The sequence below is a fragment of the Phyllopteryx taeniolatus genome, chromosome 4 (assembly GCF_024500385.1).
Source record: "Phyllopteryx taeniolatus isolate TA_2022b chromosome 4, UOR_Ptae_1.2, whole genome shotgun sequence".
NCBI classification, from domain to species: domain Eukaryota; kingdom Metazoa; phylum Chordata; class Actinopteri; order Syngnathiformes; family Syngnathidae; genus Phyllopteryx; species Phyllopteryx taeniolatus.
The window spans coordinates 18,687,870-18,714,796 of record NC_084505.1 but is presented as its reverse complement, the minus strand read 5'-3'; the positions used below and the strand labels follow the sequence as shown (position 1 = coordinate 18,714,796).

General features: G+C 40.5%; 2 protein-coding genes across 2 annotated transcripts in view; both read left to right on the top strand.

Annotated features, from left to right (window-relative positions):
* npepps (aminopeptidase puromycin sensitive) overlaps window positions 1-18,733 on the top strand; it is a 38,972-nt gene extending 20,239 nt beyond the window's left edge. The window contains exons 15-23 of the mRNA XM_061770231.1: window positions 1,245-1,384; window positions 1,461-1,595; window positions 7,516-7,735; window positions 9,135-9,277; window positions 12,970-13,026; window positions 13,113-13,220; window positions 14,025-14,180; window positions 17,223-17,270; window positions 17,347-18,733. Of these exons, the coding sequence (XP_061626215.1) occupies window positions 1,245-1,384; window positions 1,461-1,595; window positions 7,516-7,735; window positions 9,135-9,277; window positions 12,970-13,026; window positions 13,113-13,220; window positions 14,025-14,180; window positions 17,223-17,270; window positions 17,347-17,493 (1,154 nt within the window). The 3' untranslated portion in view covers window positions 17,494-18,733. The remainder of the gene's footprint in view (window positions 1-1,244; window positions 1,385-1,460; window positions 1,596-7,515; window positions 7,736-9,134; window positions 9,278-12,969; window positions 13,027-13,112; window positions 13,221-14,024; window positions 14,181-17,222; window positions 17,271-17,346) is intronic.
* A 1,147-nt stretch (window positions 18,734-19,880) lies between these two features.
* On the top strand, window positions 19,881-26,844 carry c4h6orf120 (chromosome 4 C6orf120 homolog). Its single transcript, XM_061770275.1, has 2 exons — window positions 19,881-19,992; window positions 25,893-26,844. The coding sequence occupies exon 2, from the start codon at window positions 25,987-25,989 to the stop codon at window positions 26,551-26,553; it is 567 nt and encodes a 188-aa protein (XP_061626259.1). The 5' UTR covers window positions 19,881-19,992; window positions 25,893-25,986; the 3' UTR covers window positions 26,554-26,844.
* The last annotated feature ends 83 nt before the right edge of the window (window positions 26,845-26,927 follow it).

The window sequence follows — 26,927 nt, the reverse complement described above, 5'->3', positions numbered from 1 at the left end:
AAACAGTGAAAAAATAAATTATTACATGGAGCTTGAACACATAAAAATGCAGTTCTGCATTGTAGAAAGAGAGATGGACACTGAAACAAGTATTTTTTCACATTATTTTTTTATTAATTTTTTTTCAGTCTTTAATACTCCCGTTCATATACATCTTTTTTTAGTGACCTTGCGCTGATTTTTTATTTCTTTTTTTCATTTTCAAATGATCAATGTTAAATTTGAGTGATTTTCAACTTCACACTGTAGCGTTACAAGCTGAGGACAGGAAAGTCTGCAGACTGACATTCTTAAATTGTGTTTTTCACTGTCAGTCAGTCTTCAGATTTCCCCTTTACATCAACCTTCCAAATTCATTGTTTTTCTGTTTCATATAGTTTTCACATTCCAATTTTTCTTTTTTTGACTTTCAACTTAATGGCTATAAAGTTTGATAAATATAAAAAAATCTTGATAATAATCGAGATCTGACGACATGGAAAAAATTTTATTTTGTATTTTTTTGCCAGCTCGCCCAGCCCTACTTTAACTGGGAAAAAAAGATAGATGTGAACAGCAAATTGGAAGAATGACACTAAAAAATACATTATATAAAAAAACTTAAATATATATACTTTTAATGTAACATTTGTACATTTTCAAATTGAACTAACTCTTTTTTTTAACCTGTCCTGTTCAGCAGTTATGTCAAGCAGAATGGAGAATCTGTATCACTTTTATGTTGTAACAGTTTTACTGTGCCACAGTCTAGTTTTTATACTGCCACTGTGGTTCTTTATATTCCGATGGATATTTATTGAAAATTTCAGTCGGACAGAACGAGGTTTTAAAGAGGATTGACAGAAGAAAAAAAAAAAAAAAAAAAAAGGAAGAGACAGTGAGAAGATAATTAAATCAATTAAATAATACCGGAAGAGAAGACAATAAAAGACAGGGCACTACCTGTATTAAAGATAAGCAAAATAAATCATTACATGCATAATGCAATGACAAATTACATTGAAGTGCTACACCCTCTCATTAACTTTTTTTAAAATGTATTTGATGTTTTTATGAATCTCTATCTAGATATTATTCTGCTCTATAATATTAGAAGCTTTTTTGTTTTTGTTCCTAATCCTAATGTGTTTGTGTGTATGGATATAAAAGCTATTCTCTGAATTTTCAGTTTTACTTGCTTTTTATGTATAAAACACACTGTGATCAGTATTTGTATGACTGACACGTCACTTCGGCTTTCACAGGCGAGGATTGTCCCTACTGGATGGTACCCATCAGCATCTGTACCAGTCAGGACCCCACCTGCAGCAAACTCCAGGTTCTACTGGACAAACCCCAGACCACCGTCACACTGCAAGACGTCACCCCCAACCAGTGGATCAAGGTGAGCATGCATGCATGGTCCCCACCCTTTAAAAGTGCTCCCTTCAGTCGGATCTGACCCTTTGCCTGGTCCTCAGATCAATCCCGGTACAGTGGGCTTCTACCGCATCCAGTACAGCTCACACATGCTGAAGAGCCTACTGCCTGGTATTCGAGACCTCAGCTTGCAGCCGGTGGACCGCCTCAGCCTTCAGAATGACCTCTTCTCCCTGGTGACACAGCACCACGCATCAGAGGGAAAAAAAAATATTTTGATATGTGATTTTACACCACAACACATTTAAACTTATTAAATCCCTCTTAAACATATTGAAACACTTCTGGAAGTATTCCTTAGTTCCTTTTCTACTTAAAATTGGGAGAATACACAGTGCAGAATTATAAAGCAAGTCAATATTTTGACCATATCATTTTAGGCATATTTCCTAGCTCCCAGCTGGATAAACCTGAATGCTTAATGGGTTTAAGCATAGCAGGTGCTGTGTATTTGTGAAATGACTGCGGTGTGGCCGAAGGAGATCAGCACCCTATTAAAATGTGTGTGTAATTATTAGCCAGTTTCTTTCCTTTAGGCAAAATGGGCCAAAAAGAGATTTAACTGACTTTGAAAAGTCAAAAATTATCAAGTCTGAGTCTCAGAGAGATGCAGCACTCTTGAAATATCTGAGATATTGGGACGTGAGCACAGAACTATCAAACGTTTTGTTGCGAAGTCAACAAGATTGCAAGAAACGTGTTGAAAGAAAAAGATGCAATTGAATTGCCAAGGATTTGAGAAGAATCAAGCATGAAGCTACCAGGAATTCCATGATCTTTAAGTTCTGTTATATTTCAGAATTGCAACCTACCTGGAATACCTCAAAGTACAAGATATTCAGTGTTCATAGACATGACCAAGGTAAGAAAAGCTGGAAAAAAAGACCACCACTGAACAAGACACACAAGCTGAAGCATCTAGACTGGGCCAAGAAATATCTGAAGACAGATTTCTCAAAGGTTTTATGGACTGATGAAATAAATGAGAGTAACTCTTGATAGACCAGATGGATGAGCCCATGGCTAGATCACTAAGGGGCATACAACAGTTGGTCAATCAGGTACCAGTTTCAAAGGAGCTACATAGCTACTTATGCATCTGCTCGTGCATTTGAAATACTACTAAGTGCTAATGTTGGAAGCTCTGTTTGTTGTTGATTGAATGAAGACGCATTGCCGAAGAACTCGTGGTTGTGACTGGCGAACGATGAAAGAATGCCGACGGACCTCATTTTATCGGAGGCTATGACGTCTACAGGAATACTTTTCACATTCTGACGGAGTGTGTTTTAATTAACGTTATCTACATCACGTTAGTGTTTATTCGAAGTTTTGACAAAGAAAATTATCCCTGTGGTTGTTACAACACAAATGTGACTGCAAAAAGTGTTTTTGGCGTCGAAAATGGCAGGTTTATAGGATTCGGACACAATAGAAAACTATATAGATGGGATTCACTATTATTGTTATTATTTTCTGCGAAGTTTGATGTTTGACGATGCGCTTGCACTCAGTGTGACCTGGAAAATGAGGTGGCTCGAGCACACGCCGCAATTGTTTGTTGTTTAACGCTCGCTAGCGTAGTTAGCTCGGCGGCAATCATCGTAGATACGAACGAAAATCACTGGATAATCGCAATTCCTCTTAGGGAATCCGTACCAACGGTGTGTCGCGACAAAAATGAGTTTGACACCCCTGGTCAATGTCAACGGATTAGGAACTAGGAAGCACACTAATTCCTTGCGGCTCATAAAAGCGACTCTCCTCGACAACAAGTAAACTGTTTAGGAAGTTAATGGCAAGAGGGAAGAAGCTGTTGGAATATCTGCTTGTTTTAGTTTGCATTGATCGATAGTGCCTACCTGAGGGAAGGAGCTAGAAGAGGTGGTGACCAGGATATGGAAGGCCCAAGAAGATTTTGCATGCTCTTGTCTTAGTTCTGACAGCGTGCAAGTCCTCAAGGATGGGAGGGGGGTACAGACAATTTTTTTCGGCTGTACTGATTGTCCTTTGCAGTCAGAGTTTGTCCTTTTCTGTGGCAGCACCAAACCAGACTGTGATGAATGAACACAGGACTGATTCGATGACTGCTGCGTAGAACTGCCTTAGCAGCTCCTGTGGCAGGCCGTGCTTCCTCAGAAGACATAGGAAGTACATCCTCTGCTGGGCCTTTCTGAGGATGGATTTGAAGTTGGTCTCCCATTTCAGCTCCTGAGAGACTGTAATTCCCAGGAACTTGAAGGTCTTGGCGGTTGACACGGCAGTTGGACAGCGTGAGGGGCAACTGTAGATGGATGCTTCCTGAAGTTCACGATCATCTCTACAGTCTTGAGCGTGTTCTTCTCCAGGTTGTGTTGGCTGCTCCAAAGCTCCAGCTGTTCCACTTCCTGTCGATATGGAGATTCGTCGCTGTCTTTGATGAGGCCGATGACTGTGGTGTCCTCTGGAAACTTCAGGAGTTTGACAGTCAGTGCGTTGAGGTGCAATTGTTAGTGTAGAGAGAGCAAAGTAGTGGAGAGAGGACACATCCTAGGGGGGCCCCGGTGCTGACGGTGCGTGTGGATGAGGTGGTGTCCCCCAGCCTCACCTGCTGTGTCCTGCCCGTCAGGAAGCTATAAATCCACTGGCAGATGGCAGTCGAGACGCTGAGCTGGAGAAGTTTGGAGGAGAGGAGTTTGGCGTTGATGGTGTTGAACGCAGAGCTGAAGTCCACGTACAGGATCCTCACGTAGTTCCCCGCGCCGTCGAGGTGTTCTAGGATGTAGTGCAGTGCCATGTTGACTGCGTCATCCACAAATCTGTTTGCTTGGTAGGAAAACTGCAGGGGGTCCAGCAGGGGTCCTGTGGCGCTCTTGAGGTGGTCCAGCACGAGGCGTTCAAAAGACTTCATGACCACAGATGTCAGGGCGACAGGGCTGTAGTCATTCAGACCCAAGATTGCAGGTTTTTGGGGACTGAGATGATGGCGTTTGAGATGTGATGGTACGTCACACAGTTCCAGAGAACTATTGAAGAGCTGTGTGAAGACTGGAGCAAGCTGGTCCCCGCAGACTTTGAGGCATGATGGGGACACAAGGTCTGGGCCCTCCGCTTTGTTATCTTTTGTTGTTTGATGGTACGTCTCACATCCTGTACATGGATGGGCAACGCAGAAGGGGGAGTCAGAGGTGCGATGGTGGTCGGTGTTGCGGCTGAGTGGGTATGTGGTGTGAAAGTGTCCTTTTCAAATCTGCAGTAGATGGTGTTCGTCGTCAGCCAGTCCTTTATTGTTCTCCCTTCGGGGGGTTGGTGGCTTGTAGTTGGTTAGTGATTGTAATCCTCACCAAACTGACTTACTCGTTAGCAGTAAACTGTTTTTCTAGCTTTTCTGCATAATTTCTTTTGTTGGGTGGTTTCTATTATGTACAAATTTACAGTAATATGGGTGCATATGGCCAGAAAAAAAAAGTGCTACAATGTAACGGACAATCGACTGTAGCGGACGACCCCTCGCCCCTATTAGTGCGTTATATCAAGGTTCCACTGTACTCCTGTGCGTGGCTGACCAGTAAAGGCTTGAAGGATGAAAACCTGATGACATTGCCCCCTTCCTCAACTGAACTTGTGGGCAGTTCTAAAACATTTTGGATTAATTTAAAGCACTGTGGTTGGTGATTATACAAATAATCCTCCATTTTATTTGCCTAATAATTCTGCACATGGTGTATTTTATAGCATCATTGTGAGGGAACAAAAAGACTCACGCTCACACAGTTGTCCAAATGAGAGGCAAAACGTTCTTGCTTCAAGCTGTTTGTCACTCCCAGTTGATTACTGTAAAATTAAATAAAATACTCTTAAGATTATGGGCTGAAATATGTGCCAACAGGATCTGAATTTGAATAATTTGTATTTGAATTTGACTTGCTAAACTTGAATAATTTTATTTAAAACTAAATTTGAATGGCATAATTTGAATTTATATTGTTTAATTTGAAACATTGCATTTAAAAACTGAATCTGAATTGTACAGTTTGAAACTTAATTTATTACTTTGGAACTCAAGTCCAATAAACTTGAAAGTGAATGTAAATTTATTTAATCCGCAATGAAAATTCCAATTCTATATTTTCACATTGAGTTTGATCATTTCAGATTCCGTTCGACGAAGTCAAATTCAAATTAGCTGTGACAGACATCCGGGTACTGTAGGGATAGCAATTGATCGGCAGTACACAGATCTCCTCTTCGGCCAATCAACGCCTTCGTTTTTGAGCACTTGACATCGGGACTCTCCGGAAAGTCAAATCTTCAAATCTACAGTATTTTAACCCTTAGACCACCTTTCCTTAACCTTTGTGGAATGCATCATATGGTCAGAAAGAGATAAAAAAAAAAAAAAAAAAAAAAAGGTGCTTCCTTTCGCCCATAGGAAAGGACAGTGCATTGTAGAAACATATCACATTGACGTGACTATGTCATCTTTGCGTTTTTATTTTTCCTCAACATAACTTCATCCAGGCATTGAACTCCATGCCCTCGGCTTTACTGACATCTAGGGGTAGAAACAGCGCACAGGACATATCGATACAGACAGCACTGTTTAAAATGAATTGAGGGCGTCTACATTAATGAATTATAATCCAGCCATTATACCCCTTGTCCATTTTTTGGGACATTTTGGGGGATTTTGATGTTTTCCATCAAAGACGAATCACTTAAAATCAAAGGTTAGAGGGCTGAAATTTGGCCACACAGTTTTGAACAAGTTGAACTTAGAAATGGCACCATGGCGCCATTTCTAAGTTATTAGAAATAGGAGATGAACATTGACTGAACACTATTATCCTATTCTATGGCACCATTGACTTCCATTATGAATCACATTTTTCAATATACTGTAAACCTCGTGTGTTATCATGCTTCTCTGATGAATACTGAATCAATCCAAGCATTGGGGTGTGAAGATCAAAAATGTTTGCCGTGTACTTACACCCGTAAACCACCAAATGGAACCAGAGACCAAACCATTTATTTTTATTTTTTTCACATCCAAGCTGCTTATCTCCTATTACTAATCATCTAGAATCAAAGTCCAAAAAATGTAAATAAAAATAAAATGAAATAAGAATGGGCAAGGGTGCATAAGGGCTGGACTACAGTTCATCTATGTAAACCCCCTAAATTCATTTTGAAACAGTGCTGTAAGCTGTTTCTACCCCTAGATGTCAGTAAAGTTTATGGCATGGCGTTCAGTGCCTGGATGACTTTACGTTGGGGGAAGAAAAAACATTAGGTGTGATATGTTTGTACAATACACTGTCCTTTCCTATGTAAGAAAATAAGCACCTTGTTATCCCTTTCTGACCATATGATGCATTTCCATTAAGGAAATTGTTATTCCTACAATACCTACAGGTCTGTCACACCTAGATTGAAAATAAATTTGTCGAACTGAATGAGTGAATGAATCTGAAATGATCAAATTGAATGTGAAAATGTAGAATTGGAATTTTCACCGCGGATAAAATAATCTTACATTTACTTTCAAGTTTATTAGACTTGAGTTCCAAACAAATGAATTCAATTTCAAATTATACTAGTCAGATTCAGATTTGAAGTGTTAATTTTCAAATTAAACAAATCCAATTCAAATTGTTTTTCAAATTCATTTTAATGCAATTATTCAAGTTTAGCCATTCAAATTCAGATATAAATGATTCAAATTCAGTTCCTGCTGGCACATATTTCAGCCCGTAGAAAATGTTCAACCAAACCAATACAGTATAACAATATACTCTGTCCGGAGTATAACATTACTGTCAGGTATATATTCTCTCTGCGCTATGGGAACAATGACTAACACTGCAGTTTACCTTTTCTGCCCCTTCTTGCTGACAATTACACTGTATGTTTTCGAGTCGAACTCAGTGCTTCCTTGCATGTTGTGGCACAACATGGTACTACACTGAAGAAGTGCATCGATACATTTGAACTTGCCTGTATTCTGTACTAAAAACACACAAATGATCACTTAAAAATCTGTGACATATGTTCTTTTATGAACAATGTAATTTTCTATTATGTCACACGGTTAACGAGTGTATTGTGGTGAAGTCCCGCGCAGGCATGATCAGCACGGTGGAGGTGCTGCGTCTGATGGAGGCCTTCGTCAATGAGCCCAACTACACAGTGTGGAGCGACCTCAGCTGCAACCTGGGCGTCCTGTCCTCACTACTGTCCCATACCGACTTCCACGAGGACCTCCAGGAGTTCATCCGAGACCTCTTCACGCCCATCGGCCTCCGCCTGGGCTGGGACTGCAAGTCAGGAGAAGGTGAGAAGACGGAAAGGTGGCGCGGCTGACTTTGTGTCAGGAAAATCCAGTCATTTGCAAAGGTTCAATGGAAGCAACTGGACTCTTCTTTGTTGTTTACATTTCAAAAGGCTTCTTCAACTCTTATTTTTAGGTGAATATTCCCCCTATTTATGTCTCTGGTGGGTGTGTCCCCTAGTGGTGGTCACATGAGGGTTCTTGTTGTTGTTGAATGATCCTCTCTGTCCAGAATTTTGAAATTGGTCTCAAATTTGACACCAGTATTTAGACATTGGTATCAAATTGGACAATAATGTCCAACTTCTGGAATGCTGGTTTTAAAGAGGTGTGAAAGAAGCCATCTATGTACAATTAGAAAGGCAGACGAGGAGCCTTACACAATCACTTTACATCAACAATGTCCTCTCCACTGTCATGGGAAAAGTGGCCACTAAGGAGCCGTTTGGTATGATAAATGCTCACTCACGAGCTATGCCTGGCAGCAACAACAACCCTCAAGTGACCACCCTCTTGGGGCAAGCTCACCAGAGACATCAATAGGGGGACTCCACATCTAAAATTTAAAACTGAAGAAGCCTTTTTGATTAAAGGTGAAACATCTTCAATAAACAACAAGATTCCAGTTGCCTCCATTCAATCTTTGCGCATTACCATGACCTAGATGTCTTGGAATCTACTTATACATAGGGCTGGGCAATTAATCAATTTAATAGATAAATCTTTTTTTTTTTTTTTTTTTTTTTTTTTTGGGGGGGGGGTATCACATCAACATTATTTCCTTATAGCAGCAATACCAGTAATCGGTATCGGGCCAATACCAGACGTATTTAATGTATCAGGTACTAATGTATCGGCCGTATTTAATGTATCAGCTATTTAATGTATCGAGTACTGTATTTGATGTATCAGATAATGTATCGGGACCGAGTGTTTTGGAGAGTGTTTTTTTTTTATATCACCTATAGAATATCTGGTCAAAAAATGTCTTCAAATTAGAGTAAACCAGTATAACTTGATTATTTCTCAACATATCACTTCAAGCCTTTCGTTTCATCTTCTGCTTGGGTAATAATCCTTTCCCTGATTGGCTGACAACTTTAGTTAAAATATCCACCAATAAGCTCGTACAGGCTGTAATTATAAAGGGTCAAAATAACTGACATTTCAAATGGCATCGCTTGCCCTAAGAACTTGGCGCTATTGGAACATTATTGGTGAGCAGAGCAGTGTGGGCAGTAGAATAGGTCATGTAGTTTAGTCATCAATCATGAATTTATGCATTTTTTTAAATTTTAGAAGCCTTTAAAGTGCTCATTCAATGTTTTTTTAGAAAATTCCTCAAAGATGGCGGCCACGTTACTATTTTCGCCACGCCCTACTTAGACATATGTCCCTGCAGGCCACCTGGATGCCCTCCTAAGGGGTCTGGTTCTGGGCAAATTGGGGAAGGCGGGACACAAGCCCACCCTGGAGGAGGCCCGGCGGAGATTCAAAGACCATGTGGACGGCAAACATGTCCTCCCTGCAGACCTCAGGAGCCCGGTAAGCCTCCACACTGATATACCTCTTCCTGCTTTTGCATACAGGCTGCCTTTAATGTCACCATTAGCACGCTTAACTGTCTTAGAAGTGTACAGGGAACCACCGTTTATTGTAGGGGATACGTTCCAGACTCACCCGCTATAGGTGGAAAAAATACAATATAGAGAGACCATTAAAAAAAAGCATTGTTTGAATAGTTGTACCCTTTAAACAATTGAAACTAATTAAAACACACAAACCTATTAAAACACACTTTTTAAATTGCCTTTGTTTCAAGTTGTTTGTCACTCCCAGTTAAAATTTACTGTAAAACATTGTAAACATTTTACATTTAAACACCAACATTTTCACCCAAACATCATAATTTCGTATGACAAAAGGCTGCTGTCTTATTGCTAACATATAATGAGAATGTCGTATCTACGAAATCTACAATGCGCTTGGCTCACTTCCTGTTTCTGTTTTTTACGGCGTTCTACATTTTACATCGCATCGTCACTAACTTTAGAAGGTTTTAAAAGTAACAATATTATTTTAAAATGTAATGAGTAGAAAGTACAGATATTTGTGTTTAAAAAGTAAGGAGTAAAAGTAAAAAGTAACCAGAAAAATAATTACTCAAGTAAAGTACTGCTATTGGAGAAATCTACATAAGTAGAGCAACAAAGTACTTGTACTTGGTTACTTCCCACTTCTGGTGAGATGCAGTCTCAAACTCGGACCAGCAGAGAACAGCGTTTGCTGCTTGCCAAGTATGGCCAGAGGGGAGACTCGCATTTTAAAGAGGATAAGGGCACACGCAATGCAGACACACTGATATGAAGACCGTAATGAAGAAAATGTTCTCTTTTTGTGCTTTATAGGGAAATAACACAAAATTAAAAAAACAACTTTTCAAGTTAAATGTGTCGCAACAACCAGTCCTTTCTGAACCACGCTACACCCACACGCACCCAAACAGTGTCCTGTCACAAGACATTCACAGTAAGTTGGAAATCACAAAATCCCTAAACTTTAACAAACATTTTGCTACAATTATCGAGAATAAAAAATGAAATCCACTTTCCTTAGACTTTTTGGGATGCAGCTTTTTTCTTGACAAGAAGTCTGCATGTACTTTATGTGCCTCGCCTCCTGGCAAATGTTTTCATTTATCCGAACAAGCAACAGCTTTTCCACTTGGTCCAAACGTTTCCCTCAGTCCTTTCGAAGATAATTCACTCCCATGGCTATAGCAGCAGCAACAAAAACGCCCTTTTTTTTTTTTTTTTTTTTTTTTTTCTCTCCGCAATAGTAGCAATTGTGGACTTATTTCTTCCATACTGTACTTGGCGAGCAAGCTCTGGAATGCGTGTGCCATTGATATACTGTATAATACTCCTCACAAATTGTCTTCTGAACTCCACAGTGACTCCCTACCTCTTGCCACACTTTCGTTTGCTTTTCTTGGACACATATTGAGCTAGCAAAACACAAATGTAGAGGCAAAAAACACCCACAAGGCACAGAAAGCAAAGTAGTCATTGACTGCGATACTGTAGCAGCTGAGATTGACCTTCGATTCCTCAGGCGATACTGCATTAAAAACTGACATCATTGTGTAAAGTATATTGGATGGTTCAGGAACACTTCAGAAAACCATTGTCAGTTTACGCTACAGCTACAAATACAAGTTAAAACTCTACTATGCAAAGTGAAAGCCATATATCGACAACACCCAAAAACGCTGCCGGCTTCTCTGGGCTCGAGCTCATCTGAAATGGACTGAAGCAAAACAGAAACGTGTGCTGTGGTCTGATGAGTCCACATTTCAAATTGTTTTTGGCTATCATGGACGTTGTGTCCACCGAGCCGAGGAGGAAAAGGACCATCCGGATTGTTATCGGCACAAAGTTGAAAAGCCAGCATCTGTAATGGTATGTAGGGATGTGTTAGTCCCATGGCATGGGTAACTTTCACATCTGTGAAGGCACCATTAATGCTGAAGGCTAAATACAGGTTTTAGAGCAACATATGCTACCATCCAAGCGACCTCTTTTTCAGGGACGTCCCTGCTTGTTTCAACAAAACAATGCCTCCTATTGAGAGCAAGTCCCACTGAATATTATGAAGCAGAAAATACGAGACCCCGGACTCTTGAACAACTGAATTTGTATATCAAGCAAGAATGGGAAAGAATTACACCTACAAAGCTTCAACAATGAGTGTCCTCAGTTCCCAAACGCTTTTTGCGTGTTGTTAAAAGGAAAGGTAATGTAACACAGTGGTAAACATGCCCCTGTCCCAGTTATTTTTTGGAAAGTTGTTGTAGGTATCAAATTCAAAATGAGTGAATATTTACAACAAAACGAAGTTTATCAATCTGGACATAAACATATTTGTAGTGTGTTCATTTGACTATAGGTTGAAATGGATTTGCAAATCAGAATTTTCTGTTTTTATTTACAATTTACACAATGTCCCAATTTTATTGGAATTTCTGTTTATAGGGTAGCTATGGATTTTCCAACAACTGCTACTTTAACACTCTTGCGAACCGCATTTAAAACAAAAGAGAATTAAACATTGTATATTTAAACCAAAATGTCCAACCAAATCATATAATAACACGTCACCTAGCTTAATGCTAACATATAATGCAAATCTTAATAGATGGGCTAAAAGAAATTAGCATAGATGTTACGGTACAGGCCTTTTCACACCGCATTTGGCTTTGCGATTGACGCCCGTGACTTTCCCATTCATTGTGTATCTGCTGAAAGGGCGACAGTGCTTTTTGCTGTCTCGCGGAGCGACAATATAGAGAGCGGCTGACGCTCCGCGGAGCGACCTCGAATAGAAGTTCTATTTGGAGTGCGATATCGCAGTGACGTCAAAATGGCCCTCCATTGGGAGAGGGGCTGGCGCTGTGATTTCCGTGTGCTTTTTTTTTCCGTCTAGGGTAATGAAGAAGCCTAGACTCTCTGATATCCCGACAAACCATTACTATGGGGTGCACCCATTTCCTCTTTTTTTTCTGCAGCTCGTCTCCTCCTCCTTAAAATGAGCAACGCCAGGGCTTTCTTTTGTAAAAGACATACATCTTGCCGAAGTTGCAGAGGTGCGGTCTACTTCTCCAGTAGGGAAAACTTTCCTGTTACTTCCAGATATGCGTCTGCATCAGCACCTCCAAATTTGGGCACACTGCACCGGGCACTGTCGTCATTGTCGCGGTGACGTGCGGTCCTTTCACATTGAGCAAGTGCGGTGTGAAAAGGCCTTCATTCTGAACCTTAAAACAAGTGCACTTAACATACGGGGCAGCAAGACATACAAGCAGCATACAACAAAACTCATTGGCATATATTCTCTCTGCTCTGTGGGAACAACAACTATTACTGGAGCTTACAGTAGTTGGCAACCGTCACTGTCTCTTCTTACTCTTAATTGTGCTGCATCTCCTGAAGTAGAGTCCAGTGCTGACACAATGTGGTACTACATTGAAGTCGGGCAACGCTAAATTTGGACTTGCCTGTCTACAGTACAGTAAAAAAAATAAAATAAAATCTGCAATATGGCGGGGCCATAAAAGATGAAGCACACTGCATAGGGGTTCACTGTAGTCCTTGTCGACAGTGGTCCTTCTTTTGGAATAAATGTTTTTAAAAAGCAAAACACACACAGATGTTAATTGTGTTGTTGTGTGCTTTCAGGTTTATTTAACGGTGCTGAAGCACGGCGACAGTAGCACATTAGACACCATGCTCAGGGTAAGTCGGGCATCGGTCTGGGGTTGTTTGTGCTCTTCTCTCCGTCCGGCAACAATGTTTGACTTTGTCCCGTCTTTCTGTCTCAGCTTCACAAGCAAGCCGACATGCAGGAGGAGAAGAATCGCATCGAGCGAGTACTCGGCGCCATCTCTGCTCCGGACCTCATCCAGAGAGTGCTTGCCTTCGCCCTCTCGGTAACTACTTCCCCTTACTAATTGCGTGTGTGCGTGTGTGTTTTTGGGGGGGGTGTTTTTGTATTTGTTTTTTGTTGTGTTTCTGTGCATGTTTGTTGTTTTGTTTATTCTTTTGCGTGTTTTAGCTCTGTGTGTGTGTGTGTGTGTGTGTGTGTGTGTGTGGTTTTTGTGCGTTTTTTTTATGTGGGTTTTTCTGGGGCTTTCGTGTTTTTTATGTTTTTTGTGTTTTTGCTTTGTGTGGTTTTGTTTTGTTTCTGTGGGGATATTGTGTTTTTGTGGGCCTGTCTGTTTTTGTGTGTGTGGTTTTGTTGGTTTTAGTTTTTGTATATTTTTCTGTGTATTTGTGTTTGTCTCTTTTTTTTTGTTTTTTATGTTTGTGTGTGGTGGCACTGTGACCGACTGGTTAGCACAGCTGCCTCACAGTTCTGAGGACCCGGGTTCAAATCCCGTCTCGCCTGTGTGGCGTTTGCATGTTCTCCCCGTGCCTGTGTGGTTTTTCTCTGGGTAGTCCGGTTTCCTCCCACATCCCAAAAACATGCATGTTCGGTTCATTGAAGACTCTAAATTGAAAGCGAGTGTGAATGGTTGTTTGTTTATATGTACCCTGCGATTGGCTGGCGACCAGTTTAGGGTGTACCCTGCCTCTCGCTCGAAGATAGCTGGGATAGGGTCCCCGTGACCCTAGGGAGGATAAGCGGTACAGAAAATGGATGGATTGATTTTTGTCTGTTTTTTGTGGTTTTGTAATTTTGGGTGTGCGTTTCGGTCCTTGTGTGCTAACTGGCATTTGTACGATGTTGTCAGGAAGAGGTTCGTCCTCAGGATACGGTGTCGGTGATTGGGGGCGTGGCCGGCAGCAGCAAACATGGCCGCAAAGCTGCCTGGAAGTTTGTGAAGGACAACTGGGAGGAGCTTCACAACCACTACCAGGGCGGATTCCTCCTGTCGCGGCTCATCAAGGTCATTATCCCAACAAAGCAATTATAGACAGCAAAACGATGACACTTGGCAGTATTACCGCCCGTATTGCTCAAAGGAAACGCAATAACTCCTCGTTTATAAATGAAATCCCTGAAGTAGCGACCAATTGTTTATTAATGTATGCAATTCACTGCCAATATGTGATACTTTAGAGAAGTGCAGGTATTTTATTTGTCCACTTGGTGTCACCATCTACACACTCTCCACAAGCACATGTCTATTAAAGGTGGATGTGATCTGCTTGATTGACGTGAACAATAGCCCATGCTGACATTGTGCGAACGGGATTTCCTGCCTCAAGCATTGGCACTGTTCCTCACAGAGACGGCAATATAATCAGTGAAAACCATTACGCGAACCCAGAACTAATTTTGGTGATGTTTTTGACCATAGTTCTGTAGTTGTAAAAAATCAAGCAAACATTGCTCTTTACTTGCATTTGTTCCTGTCGACATTATGAGTGTGTACATTAGCTATTTGTCAGGCTAAGGTTTGTAGTTGTGAATGTTTTTTTTTTTTTTTACTAAAACGGACTGACTTGTTTTAAACGGGGCCTTTCTGGCCATGTTTTTTTGTATCCTCAAGCGACTTAGATTTTTTTCTGCTGAGAGTAAGAGCCCAGTTATCCTTGTGAGTTATTGCTGCCACATTAAAATCATATTGCCAATTAAGCTAACTGTATCAGATGTGCAGGTAACTGGCCGACACATACCTTTTTAAAAACAAATCTGTGTTGCACTGAATCCGCAATAAGTTAACCGTGATAAGTGATATTGTGATATTTAGCGTCCTACTTCCACCCTCCCCTGTCCTTAGCCACGTCCGCTTTTCCTCTGTGTAAGCAGCATGTCGGCAGGAAATGCTAAAAGAAAACAAACAAACAAACAAAAAAAGTCAAACGGAGCGCTCATCACACAACAACATTTATAGATGTTGGAACTCGGTCCACACATAAGGCGCCCCGTCCATTTTGGAGAAAATTTTAAGACTTTTAAGTGTGCCCTATGGTCGTGAAAATATGGTAACTAATTGTTTTAGTTCACCTTAGTCATTAGACTATGGAAAACCTGGTGATCATTTGTTTGATATCCTACGAGTTTGCCGAATTGTCCATGGACATGTCCATGTACGCCCTTTGTCCTCACTAATAAGACAATTCAGCGCACTAGTAGAACGATATTACAAATAGTGATCTTTTTTCTGCTTCTGTAGACTGCGCCAAGTGAATCACTTCACTAGTAGTGTTAGTAGTGCGCAGATGTCAACTAGTGTACATTTTGCCTCACTAGTAACATGTAGTTATTCTCCCAGTGGTCCCCAGTCATTCTATTAGTGTGCAGAAATATCATGCAGTAGTGGACTAAGACATGACTTTAAGACAGACTCTATTAGTGAGTTGAATTGTCTTACTAGTGAGGACAAATACCATACTAGTACATAGACCTTAAGCTGATTTAGATGCTCAAAACAGAATTCCATAAGGATAGACTTGTACAGTGACGGTCGTAATAGTAATGTTTTTTTTTTTTTGCCCAAGTTTCCTACTACAGATGAGAGCGTACTAATAGATGGATTAGGCCTCTAATCGTTACTTGAATAACTTGAATTACCTCCAAAAATTGTTTTATCAACATGAACTAATGTTCCTGCAGCCTCATGTGGCAATAAGTGCGAGCCAGGAGAAAAGATTCCGCGAAAGACAAAGAATGTCCAACGATAACTCTTCACTCTCATTCGCTGACTCTCACGTCACTCATCAGGCAAGGCCCCGGTTTTTAAAGCCTCACACATACTACAGTGTATAGAATGTAAGGATGGCATCCCCGAGTGAACAACAATATCTGCACCTCACATGCATATTTTGTATTGGTATTGCTCAGGCACATGCACAGACATTTTGGCAGGTATTCAAGCTAAGAAAATGGGCACCCTTCGCCAATTAAAAAAAAAAAAAATGTAGTATGTATTTAAGTAAAGTATTTCTGTCAACACAACCAACGCAGTCAATCATAAAACTATTAACAAAGCAATCATAAAACTATTAACAAAGCAGGTGACGGGAAGGTACAGTGCATATAAAGTTATTTTATACATACAAAAAAGGTCTCAAGAGGTGTAGACTTTTTACATCCACTGTATAATAGTTGGTATTATTAATTATTTAGCAAAATGATTACTAATTTGTAAACCTTAAAGTTCCTGTATTTTGCCAAACCAACTTTTTGTAGTATTTGGGATGTAATAATTTTGTCATGGTGCCTCAGTAAACGTGAAATATGAACGCATTCCTGAGTTCCAAAGGTTTTGCTGCCATGAGGCCTGAAACCAGGTCATTCAAATTTCTCGAGCTCATCTACGTCACTAAGCGAAGATCTCCGCCTACCTTTTCACTCCTGAGCCAGCGCTGTCAACATAACAAACACGTGTGCTGTCAAAAGTGGGTCTTCTACACGGAGCCAACCAATCAGATGATAGGGGGTGGTCAAATTTTTTTTATTAAATTGACACTTTTACACTAAGTCCATGTTAAAGAGTTGCTCTCTGGCAGTCTAAATAGCCAAAATACATGGGACCTTTTACTGTTGAAGTATAAATGTTGGCATGAACATATCTTCTCAAGTAAGGTGCCTTTTCTTACACAGAACAGAGTTTTGGCCAGGATGCCGTAATTATAAAATATTGAAAAAAAATTTGCTGCCGGAAAAACAGCACTTTTTTTTTGTCCAGGGCAAAAGGGCAGGTGCTTGAGCATCACCTCGTGGCTATGGTTACATGTGCCTGGTATTGTTATTTAATATTGCAGAGCAAGTTTTTATGCGATTACTCGCGCAATCGCTGGGATGACTGGTAAAATATTATTCTATTACTACTATTACTGTTGTAAAAATATTTAATAGCCCCAACCCTAACATGGACCTGAAAGGTGGATATCAAGGATATGAAATAAATCCTCAAATGGCTTTCCATACATTTGTTGTTTACGTTTGTCACGTACGTTTGTGCTTCCTTGTCATCCTTCAGCTGACAGTGGACGGATTCGCCATAGACAAAATGGCCTCAGAAGTCAAGGTGGGAGCTCGTCAGATTGATTTATATTGTATCTGTGTCCTGGTGCCAGGCTAACGTCTGATATTTTCCCTCGCAGAGTTTCTTCGAGAGTCACCCGACGCCGGCAGTGGAGCGCACGGTGCTGCAGTGCTGCGAGAACATCCTGCTCAACGCCGCCTGGCTCAAACGTGACGCCGATGACATCCACCAATATCTAAGGCACCGCAAGGCGCCCCCTGTCTGAGATTCTATCCCCCCCACCCCGCCCACCCCACCACATACCCTTCCTTCCCTGCCCCTTGTTCCAGGACGTACTAGCAGGCTTCATTTTCTTTCCAGACGCTGAACACCATAAAGCAAAGCCAAGAATCTCACAGACTACATAAACTACTACATTATTTGCACCTGGACCGAGATGCTTGTTTTTAGCATCCTTTTACCCCCCCCCTTCCAGCACCACCAAGACTTGTCAACAACACCCTCGCCCACCTCCAAACAACTGTGAAGCCCTTTTTTATCGTGCATGACTCACTCAGCATTATTGGCCAAGTGTGTTGAAGAGGCATCAGGTGGTCGGTTGGTTCACACTCTCCAGCAATACACACACCCTGAGGTTTTAACGTCATCAAATCAGTACAGTCAATCAATAATAGTCATAATAATAATATGAATTCATAACAAACCAATCATGTGAAAATCTCGATTTGGTGTTGATGAGTACATTTTTTTTTCCCAATTGCTCAGCACACAAAATGTAATAAGATTAAGGAAAAATACTCAAATGTCAGAACATAATGAAATACTCAACACAAATAGACACAAATATTTGGTAAATACACAAATATGAAAATACTTTTGACAAAGAAATACATGTATTAGATAAAGATAAAATATTAGGAAAACATATACAAACAGATGGAAATATGCAAATACTGTACAAAAATATCAAAATCTCTTGCAATAGACACCAAGGTTTTTACATCAAATCAGTGCAGTCAATCAATAATAGGAATTCATAAACCAATCACGTGAGATTCTTGATTTGGTGTTTATAAGTTGTTTTTTTTATTTCCCAGTGCATAAAAATGCTAATTTATTACACCAAGAATACTAAAATATTGGAAAATAATACAAAATACTGCACACAAATATGCAAATAGAATAAACTAATTTCATGAAAAATGCAAATGGAAAAAAAAAAAACTGGCAAAAACATTTTCACCAAGAGTACACAATTGTGAAAATACACAATTGTGATTGAACTATTTGAGAGACAAAAAATATTGGACAAACATATGCTACTAAAAATGTGAAAAGATGAAAAAAGAAATATTACATGAAAATAAAAACATTTTACGAAAAAATACAATCGTGGAAATTACACAAATTTGACCCAAGAAATACCTACAAAATACTTGATAAATTTTCCATTGTAACAATTATAACATGAATTCATATAAACAAATCTTGTGTGAAAATATTGATTTGGTGTCTATTAGAATGATTTTTTTCAATTTCCCAACACACTTCCTGTTTCTGGGGGAGTGGTTTTCTTTTTTTTCCCCCTTTCGTTTTCCCCTTATTTCCTCATTTTCTTTTGTTTTATTGTTTTCTTTTTTTTTTTTTTTTTACTTTGTTTCTTTCGTGTGCATTTAATTGGTGTTGGGCGGGAACACCCGCATCCTCCATTTTGCCGACTTTTGTTTGAGTGCTGTGATTGGCTGAAAGCCGGCATTAGCTGCGTTAGCACAGTACTAAAAGTATGTGACGGAAACACTTCAACTGATCATTAAAGATTGAGAGAAATAAAATAAAAACCGTCCCCGAGCCCCTCAAGATTTCCACGGGGTCCTCGAGCAGAAATTTGGAGAAGACGTCACAGATGATCTCGTGATTCTACTCTGACTTCCAAATCCCCAGGTGACTTTTTCGTGGAACTCTCCGGAAGCCTTAAATTGCTCGACTGCTTTGCAGTAAGGGAAAGGAAATTGTAATGAAATGAAAGGAAAAAGAAACACGTGCGGATGCGAGTGGCACGATTCAGACTTGTGGAAGAACTTAAGTATATGAATATCAACTTGCCAGTTTGATGTACGTGTTTATGGAATCATTCAGAGATCATCCAGATCCCCAGACACCACACCCAGGAACGTTTTTCTTTTATTTTTGTTGAAAGTACGCTCGGTGTTCATTAAAGTGAAAGGATTATATAATGTGAGGTCATTTGTGATTGTGTGAGACAAAATTACATTTTACAAGCAACCGATACACAAATCAAAATTCTGGGAATTTCCAAAGTAGGAAACTTGCCATTGGAATTAATAATGCTGCTCAAATGAAGTGCTGGAAAAATATTAAGCTGTGAAGGGACTAAACCCCTCACATTTGGGCAAGGAGAGCTTTTTTCATAGACATTTGCATATGGCTATATATATATATATATATATATACACGTTTAGATAAATTCCCATGGAAGTTTACAGGACGTTTTCCAATAAAATACACGTTTTTTTCCATGTTTGTTATATCAAAACACTCACGAGGCTGTAGTTAGCATTTTAGATATTCGTGGTTATAGGGAACTACAATCGATTTGAATTACAAATACAAGTAACGTAGTAAAAAAAACAAGCATGAAAATTTCGAATTGATTTAGTCGCGGTTCCCCTCCTTTTCCTGTTGGGGGCGCCGTTGGGTTATTGTAGTGCTCAGCAGCTGCAGAAGAAGAGGAAATGACGGCCGCGTAAGTGACCACAGAAGCGTGTTCAAAGTGTTATTTTGTATTTATGTCATTAATAACTAACGTGTCTTTCTCTCACACCTGTGATCATAATGTGGTTTTGTCGCGTTTCTGGTCGTTTTCCCTCGATTCGAGCGGGTTCTGAACTCGTACTACTTATTAACGGCTAGCTGCTAAGTAGCTAACTCGGTGATCATCAACTTCAATTTATGTCTCCAATAACATCGTGAAAAAAAAAAACGAAATAATGCCTTTGTGAATATGGAAAAGGTTGGAAAACGGTGTCTTGGAAATAAAATCGACAAGCTCAGCGTCAGCATATCACTTGTTGACGCTCATCATCAATGTATGCCTGTGTTTGAATCACTCCCTATTTTATTTTTGAAATGTGTAGTGAGTATAGATTATCCACTATATTAGTGTTTCTCAAACTTTTGTCACCTGGAAAAAATACTTAGATCTCCAAGTACCACCATCATGACCAACATTAAAATGGAGTAACAAGTGTTCATCAAAAACTAGGCAGGTTTTATTCCTTAAGTGTATTTAATATTATGGTAAGTCACTGTAATATTATACAAATTGAACATTAACACTGCGCGTAAATTGAAATTTATTGCACGTAAGTTGAATAAAAATTTTACTTAAATGTTTAAAAACAGTTCGTAAATGTATTTAGACGTTAAATACAACTGAACTGCATTTGTAAGTTCAATAAAATTGCACAGTACTGCATGCAAATGTGTTACTATATACTTAAAACTAAGCTGGATTTAAACGTACTATACATAAAAGTTCTATATTTTTTTTATTTAAATGTTTAAAACTGTGTTCCTAATTAATTTTTTACTTACAAATTTTAAAACACAGTGAATGCAAATGTAAGTAAAATTTAAATACAACTGAACTGCACTCAAAAAGTAAACCATACTGAGTTGTTTTTTTTTAACAGGCTGTATCATAGCTACCAGCTTCATTCTAATATGTTTGATTGTATTGCATGTTTTAAATGTACATTTATTTGTATTTAATTTTGTAATTCTTTTGCATATCACGAGAGAGAGCCCGCACCCTACTATTGGTTTTATATTCATTTTGTAAAATACACTCAGCTGAAAACATTATCATGGTGTTATAATGTATTTGTTTGTTCAGTATTTATTTACAGAAGGTGAACTGACTATCTGGTATGTTGTAATTATGCTACAGCTACCCGAGTAGAGTTCTGAAGCTATTTTTCATTTCACTACGTTCGGAATCATTCATTCATTCCATACTCCCTAATGACCACATACGGCTCTTAAGTGGACTTGTTAGTCAGCTATATTGTCCACCATATAAAGATTCCTATTTACTGAGTAGGGAATTCAGTTCAGTTTATTTTTGAAAGGGGACAATGCAATTTCATAAAACACATGAAGTACACATGGTTAAAAAAGCCAGAATTAGCCAGAAGGCTAGTTTTCATCTGTAGTCCCCTGGCCATGATGTAAAAAAGCAGTAAAATACATCTACAAGACAATATAATACAGGATACATAATCAAACTATACTATTAAGAGAGAATAAAACCATAATTGTTTTGATCATAACAAAAAAACAACATAACATACTTGAATAAGTCGTGAATGGCAGCCCGAGTGTGTAAAAGAACGTCAGTGGTTGTCAGTAATTAATGGGTGACTTATTTTTTTCTGGCCTGTTCCACTTTTGGCTTTGGAGCTTCCCCGCTGACCTGACGTGAGTTCTGTTGATTTGCAAAAAATCTTGTCAGACACTCAATACGTGGAAAAATGTCACCTTTTTTTTGTTTAAGTGGAAAAAGTTAATCAAGAACCCCTGTTTATTGTGGGGCATACGTTCCAGACCAACCTGGATACACTCGTAACGAGTGTATCCGGTTGCGTTTGAGTTGACAAGATAAATCCCAGTGGTCGTAAAAGACTGGATGCGGTGGTATCGGAATACAATAATTGATTGCAGTAGTCTGACAGTGCCATCGTAAAAGAGCAAATTTGTCTTGTTTTTTTTTTTAAATAACTTTATTGGCTGTCAGATATTTACAGTACGATGTCAAAAGACGTGCGACAACGCTAAAAATAAACCAGCTTTTGGATTCAAATATACTGTACACGATGGCGATGTGGAGTAAATGTCTTTTGCGGAACTGTTCAATGATGTCATTGATCGGATCGGCGAATTATGACAAAGCCGATCAGCATAAAATGCAAATTATCGGCCGATACCGATCAGATCTGTGTAAGTCTAATTTAAACTTAGCAAATGAATCTTTTTAAAGTCAAGATGCCACAAGATGGCGATAAAACACTACAGTTGTCTAAATGAAGCTCCTCGACTAACTTCAACAGTTTCTTGACAACAAGATGCCATAAGATGGCAAAAAAATATATATTTTTTGTCTAAATTGAACTCTTCAAACACTTCAACATAGTTCCTTGACACCTGGAGGCCACAATATGACAGAAAAGCACTACTGTTGTCTAAATCAAGCTCCTCAACTCACTTCAACATAGTTCCCTGACTCCAATAGACCACAAAATGGCAGCAAGCATATGTTTTATCTAATTGAAACTCATTAACTCACTTTAACGTAGTTCCTTGATACCGAGATGCTACATGATGGCGGCGTAGCACTGTTTTTGTGGAGAAGAAACTCCTCAACCCACTTAAACATAGGTCATTCACATCAAGATGCCAAAAGATGGCGGCATGAAAAAATGAAAACCCTCAACTGATGTCATCATAGTACCTTAACACCAGTATGTCATAAGATGGTGGCAAAGCACTTATTTTGTCTAAATGGAACTCCTCAACTCACTTCAACATCGTTCCTTGACACTAAAATGGTACCAAAGCACGAATTTTTGTCTAAATGAAACTCCTCAAACCACTGCAACATAGTTCCTTGACACCAAGCTACCATAAGGTGGTGACATGACAATTTTTGTCCAAATGGAACTCCTCAACCCACTTCAATATACAGTCTTCTCCAAAAGTATTGGAACGACAAGGTCAATTCCTTTGTTTTTGTTGTAGACTGAAGACATTTGGGTTTGAGATTAAAAGATGAATATGAGACAGTAGTTCAGAATTCCAGCTTTTATTTCATGGTATTTACATCGAGATGTGTTAAACAACTCAGGACAGAGCACCTTTTGTTTGAAGCCACCCACTTCTTAAGTGAGCCGAGGTATTGGAACAGAGATTGTCAAATTAACAAAGTGAATAACATTTAATATTTTGGTGGCAGGCGGCACGGTGGCCGACTGGTTAGAGCGTCAGCCTCACAGTTCTGAGGACCCGGGTTCAATCCCCGGCCCCGCCTGTGTGGAGTTTGCATGTTCTGCGTGGGTTTTCTCCGGGCACTCCGGTTTCCTCCCACATCCCAAAAACACGCATGAATTGGAGACTCTAAATTGCCCGTAGTCGTGACTGTGAGTGCGAATGGTTGTTTGTTTGTATGTGCCCTGCGATTGGCTGGCAACCAGTTCAGGGTGTACCCCGCCTCCTGCCCGATGACAGCTGGGATAGGCTCCAGCACGCCCGCGACCCGAGTGAGGAGAAGCGGCTCAGAAAATGGATGGATGGATGGATTTTGGTGGCATAGCCCTTAGTTGCAGTAACTGCATCAAACCTGCGACCCATTGACTTCACCAGACTGTTGCATTCTTCATCTGAAATGCTTTTCCCGGCCTTCACTGCAGCCTCTTTCAGTTCTTGTTTGTCTCCGCTTCAGGAGTTAAAATGCATGCTCCTTTGGGTAAAGGTCCGGAGATTGTCTTGGCCAGTCTAAGACCTTCCCCCCCTTTTCCCCCCTGATGAAGTCCTTTGTTGTTTTGGGTCATTGTCTTGTTGCATGATGAAGCTTCTCCCGATTAGTTTGGATGCATTTTTTCTGTAAATTGCCAGACAAGATGGTTTTGTAGACTTCAGAATTCATTCTGCTGCTACCATCATGAGTTAAATCATCAATAAAGACTCGTGAGCCCATTCCAGAAGCAGCCATGTTAACCCAAGCCATGACATTACCTCCACCATGCTTCACAGATGATCTTGTGTGTTTTGGATCAGAAGCAGATCCATACTTTGGCCTTCCCATCACTTTGTTAGAGGTTAATCTTGGTCTCATCAGTCCATAAAACTTTGTTCCAAATTTTTTGTGGTTCATCTCTGTACAGGAAGTCCTTGAGTTACGACGTACTTGACCTACGACGTTTCGACTTTACGACGCCCATGCCTCGTCCGCCATTTTGTCCCCAGCACCATAGTGTTTCTGCTTAGCTAGTGCATAGTGCTTGTCTTTGTTTGTGCGCCGGGAGTATTTTTGCCTTTTTCACACTCTCAGCAGTAATGGTAAGTACAGCATCTTATTTTTTAATTTGAATGTATTTTAGTTTCTTTATACGAAGTGTTACCCTTTCCTGCTACGGTCACCTGACCGTGGTCGGGAGACGCCTTCTCCAGTGCCAAGGTTGTCCTCCTCGGGGTTAACTCCCTTCTCTCGGTGCACAGCTGAGCTGGGTGGCGGCAACAATAAAGGCGCGAAGCACCGATTTGCTGCTTTTATGGCTTTATTGGCTCCTCTGCACATTCAACGTCAACGGGTCCTCCGCTAATCGCCGTCATTACACTTGCACCTGCGCGCACTCCTTCCTCCTTCACAATCCCGTCTCACTAACACACACTCAGCTTGCTGTCACATTCACGTGGGACGATACCCGTAAAAGAACTATTTCAACGTAAATTTCGACTTTAACGGTGAAGTCCAACTTACGCGGAAATTCGGGTTACGTTGCCAGCGTAGGAACGGAACTCGTTCGTAAATCGAGGACTTCCTGTACTTCTTTGGCCTTCCGATTATTTATTTATTTTTGCCAATGAGTGGTTTGCATGGTATGTATGTGTAGTCTTCTTCGAACAGTGGATTGTAATACCTTCACCCCTGTCCTGTGGAGGTTGGCACTGATGTCACTGACTGTTGTCTTTGGGTGTTTCTTCACAGCTCTTACGTTTCTGTAATCAACAGCTGTTTATACCCTTGCCCGACCTGTTCGATGTCTGTTGCTCAGTACACCAGTAGTTTCTTTTTCAAGACATTCTAAATTGTTATATTGGCTGTCCCCGAGGTTTGTGCAATAGCTCTGATCGATTTTCCCTCTTCTCTCAGCTTCAAAATGGTTTGCTCTTCACCCGTAGACAGCTCTCTGGTCTTCATGTTTGCTTAACAGCAAATGCAGTTTTCACAGGTGAAACCCAAAGCCAAAAACAAGCACTATCTAATGTTTAAGCAAACAATCTAAAAGGCAACACCTAAGCAACTAGAAACTCCCGTAAGTCACGTTCCAATACCTTTGCTCACTTGGGTGGCTTCAGACAAAAGGTCCTCTGTCCTGAGTTGTTCAACAAATCTCGATGTAAATACATGAAATCAAAGCTGGAATTCTGAACTTTTGTCTCATATCCATCTTTTGATCTGAAACCCAAATGTCTTCAGTATACAACAAACACAAAGGAATTGACTGTAGGTCCTTGACACCAAGATGCCATAAGTTGGAGACAAAGCACTTTTTTGTCTAAATGAAACTACTCTACTCACTTCAACATAGTTCCTGACACCAAGATGGTGGGAAAGCCCTACTTTGTCTAAATGTACCTCCTCACCTCACTTCAACATCCTTGACACCAAGATAGCAGCAAAGTACTAGTTTAAGTTCTAAAAAGAAAATGTAGCAAAATATGAATGTGCTAATGCCAAACAGTGACTATGCGAAGGTTTACGATATATTGAAAAATCCTGTCAATTGGCGGCTTCAAAATGTGCAACCTAGTGGTGGTCGCCTGTACTGCGAGTGCTGTTGAAAATAACGTGCTGTGATTGTACAGGTCTGTCTAATGTCGTGTCCGGCACGTGACGACGTCTCTGCCACTTTATCGGCCGTCGCATAACACCGCACGCTCACCAGATGCGTCCTCCACAATGATGCCGCCGTCTCGCCGCCACACCGTGTCTGACGCCGCAGTCATCTTCCTGCTGCTGTGCCACCTGTGCTGCCTGGCATGCTGGTCGGAGGACGGTGCGACAGGCGTCCCCGCCGAGTGGGTCCTGTTGCACGTGGTCCAGGGCCAAGTGGGCGCGGGCAACTACAGCTACCTGCGACTCAACCACGATGGCGCCATCGTGTTGCACGTGCACAGCGTGACGGGCGACGCAGACCTTTACGTGTCGGACGCCACGCTGAGGCCCAGCTTTGATGCCTACAAGCTGCAGTCGGCCACTTGTGGACGTGACGCCGTGGCCGTGCCCGCCGAGTTTGCCCGACCGGTGGGCATCGCCGTCTACGGGCACCCGTCTCATCGTCGCAGCGACTTCGAGATGAGGGTCTACTATGACCGCGGCGCCGGCACCTATGACCCATTCGGTGCTGAGGAGGCCCAGAAAACGGAGGCGGCCGCGACCGAGGACAAACACTTCGATGAGGACGACTCCGTGTTCTGGACCAATCTCATCAGACTTCTGGAAATCATTCTGGAAATCCTCTTTTGAATCTAATCACAAGTTTTTCGGGCACTAGCGCCCAAATTTGCCCTTTTGGGCGTCAGTCACTGTAGCTGAAACAGCTCTTCAATTTGAGACACCAAAACACAAACCGTACACAAGAAAAATACACAAACAAAATACACTAAACACACACGCAAAACACAAACAAACAAAACACCACACACACAAAAGACTTTTAGAAAGCTCTTGAAAATGTGTTTCTTTCTACTACCCCAATTCCAATGAAGTTGGGACGTTGTGTTAAACAAATAAAAACAGAATACAATGATTTGCAAATCATGTTCAACCTATATTTAATTGGATACACTACAAAGACAAAATATTTAATGTTCAAACTGACAAACTTTATTGTTTTTAGC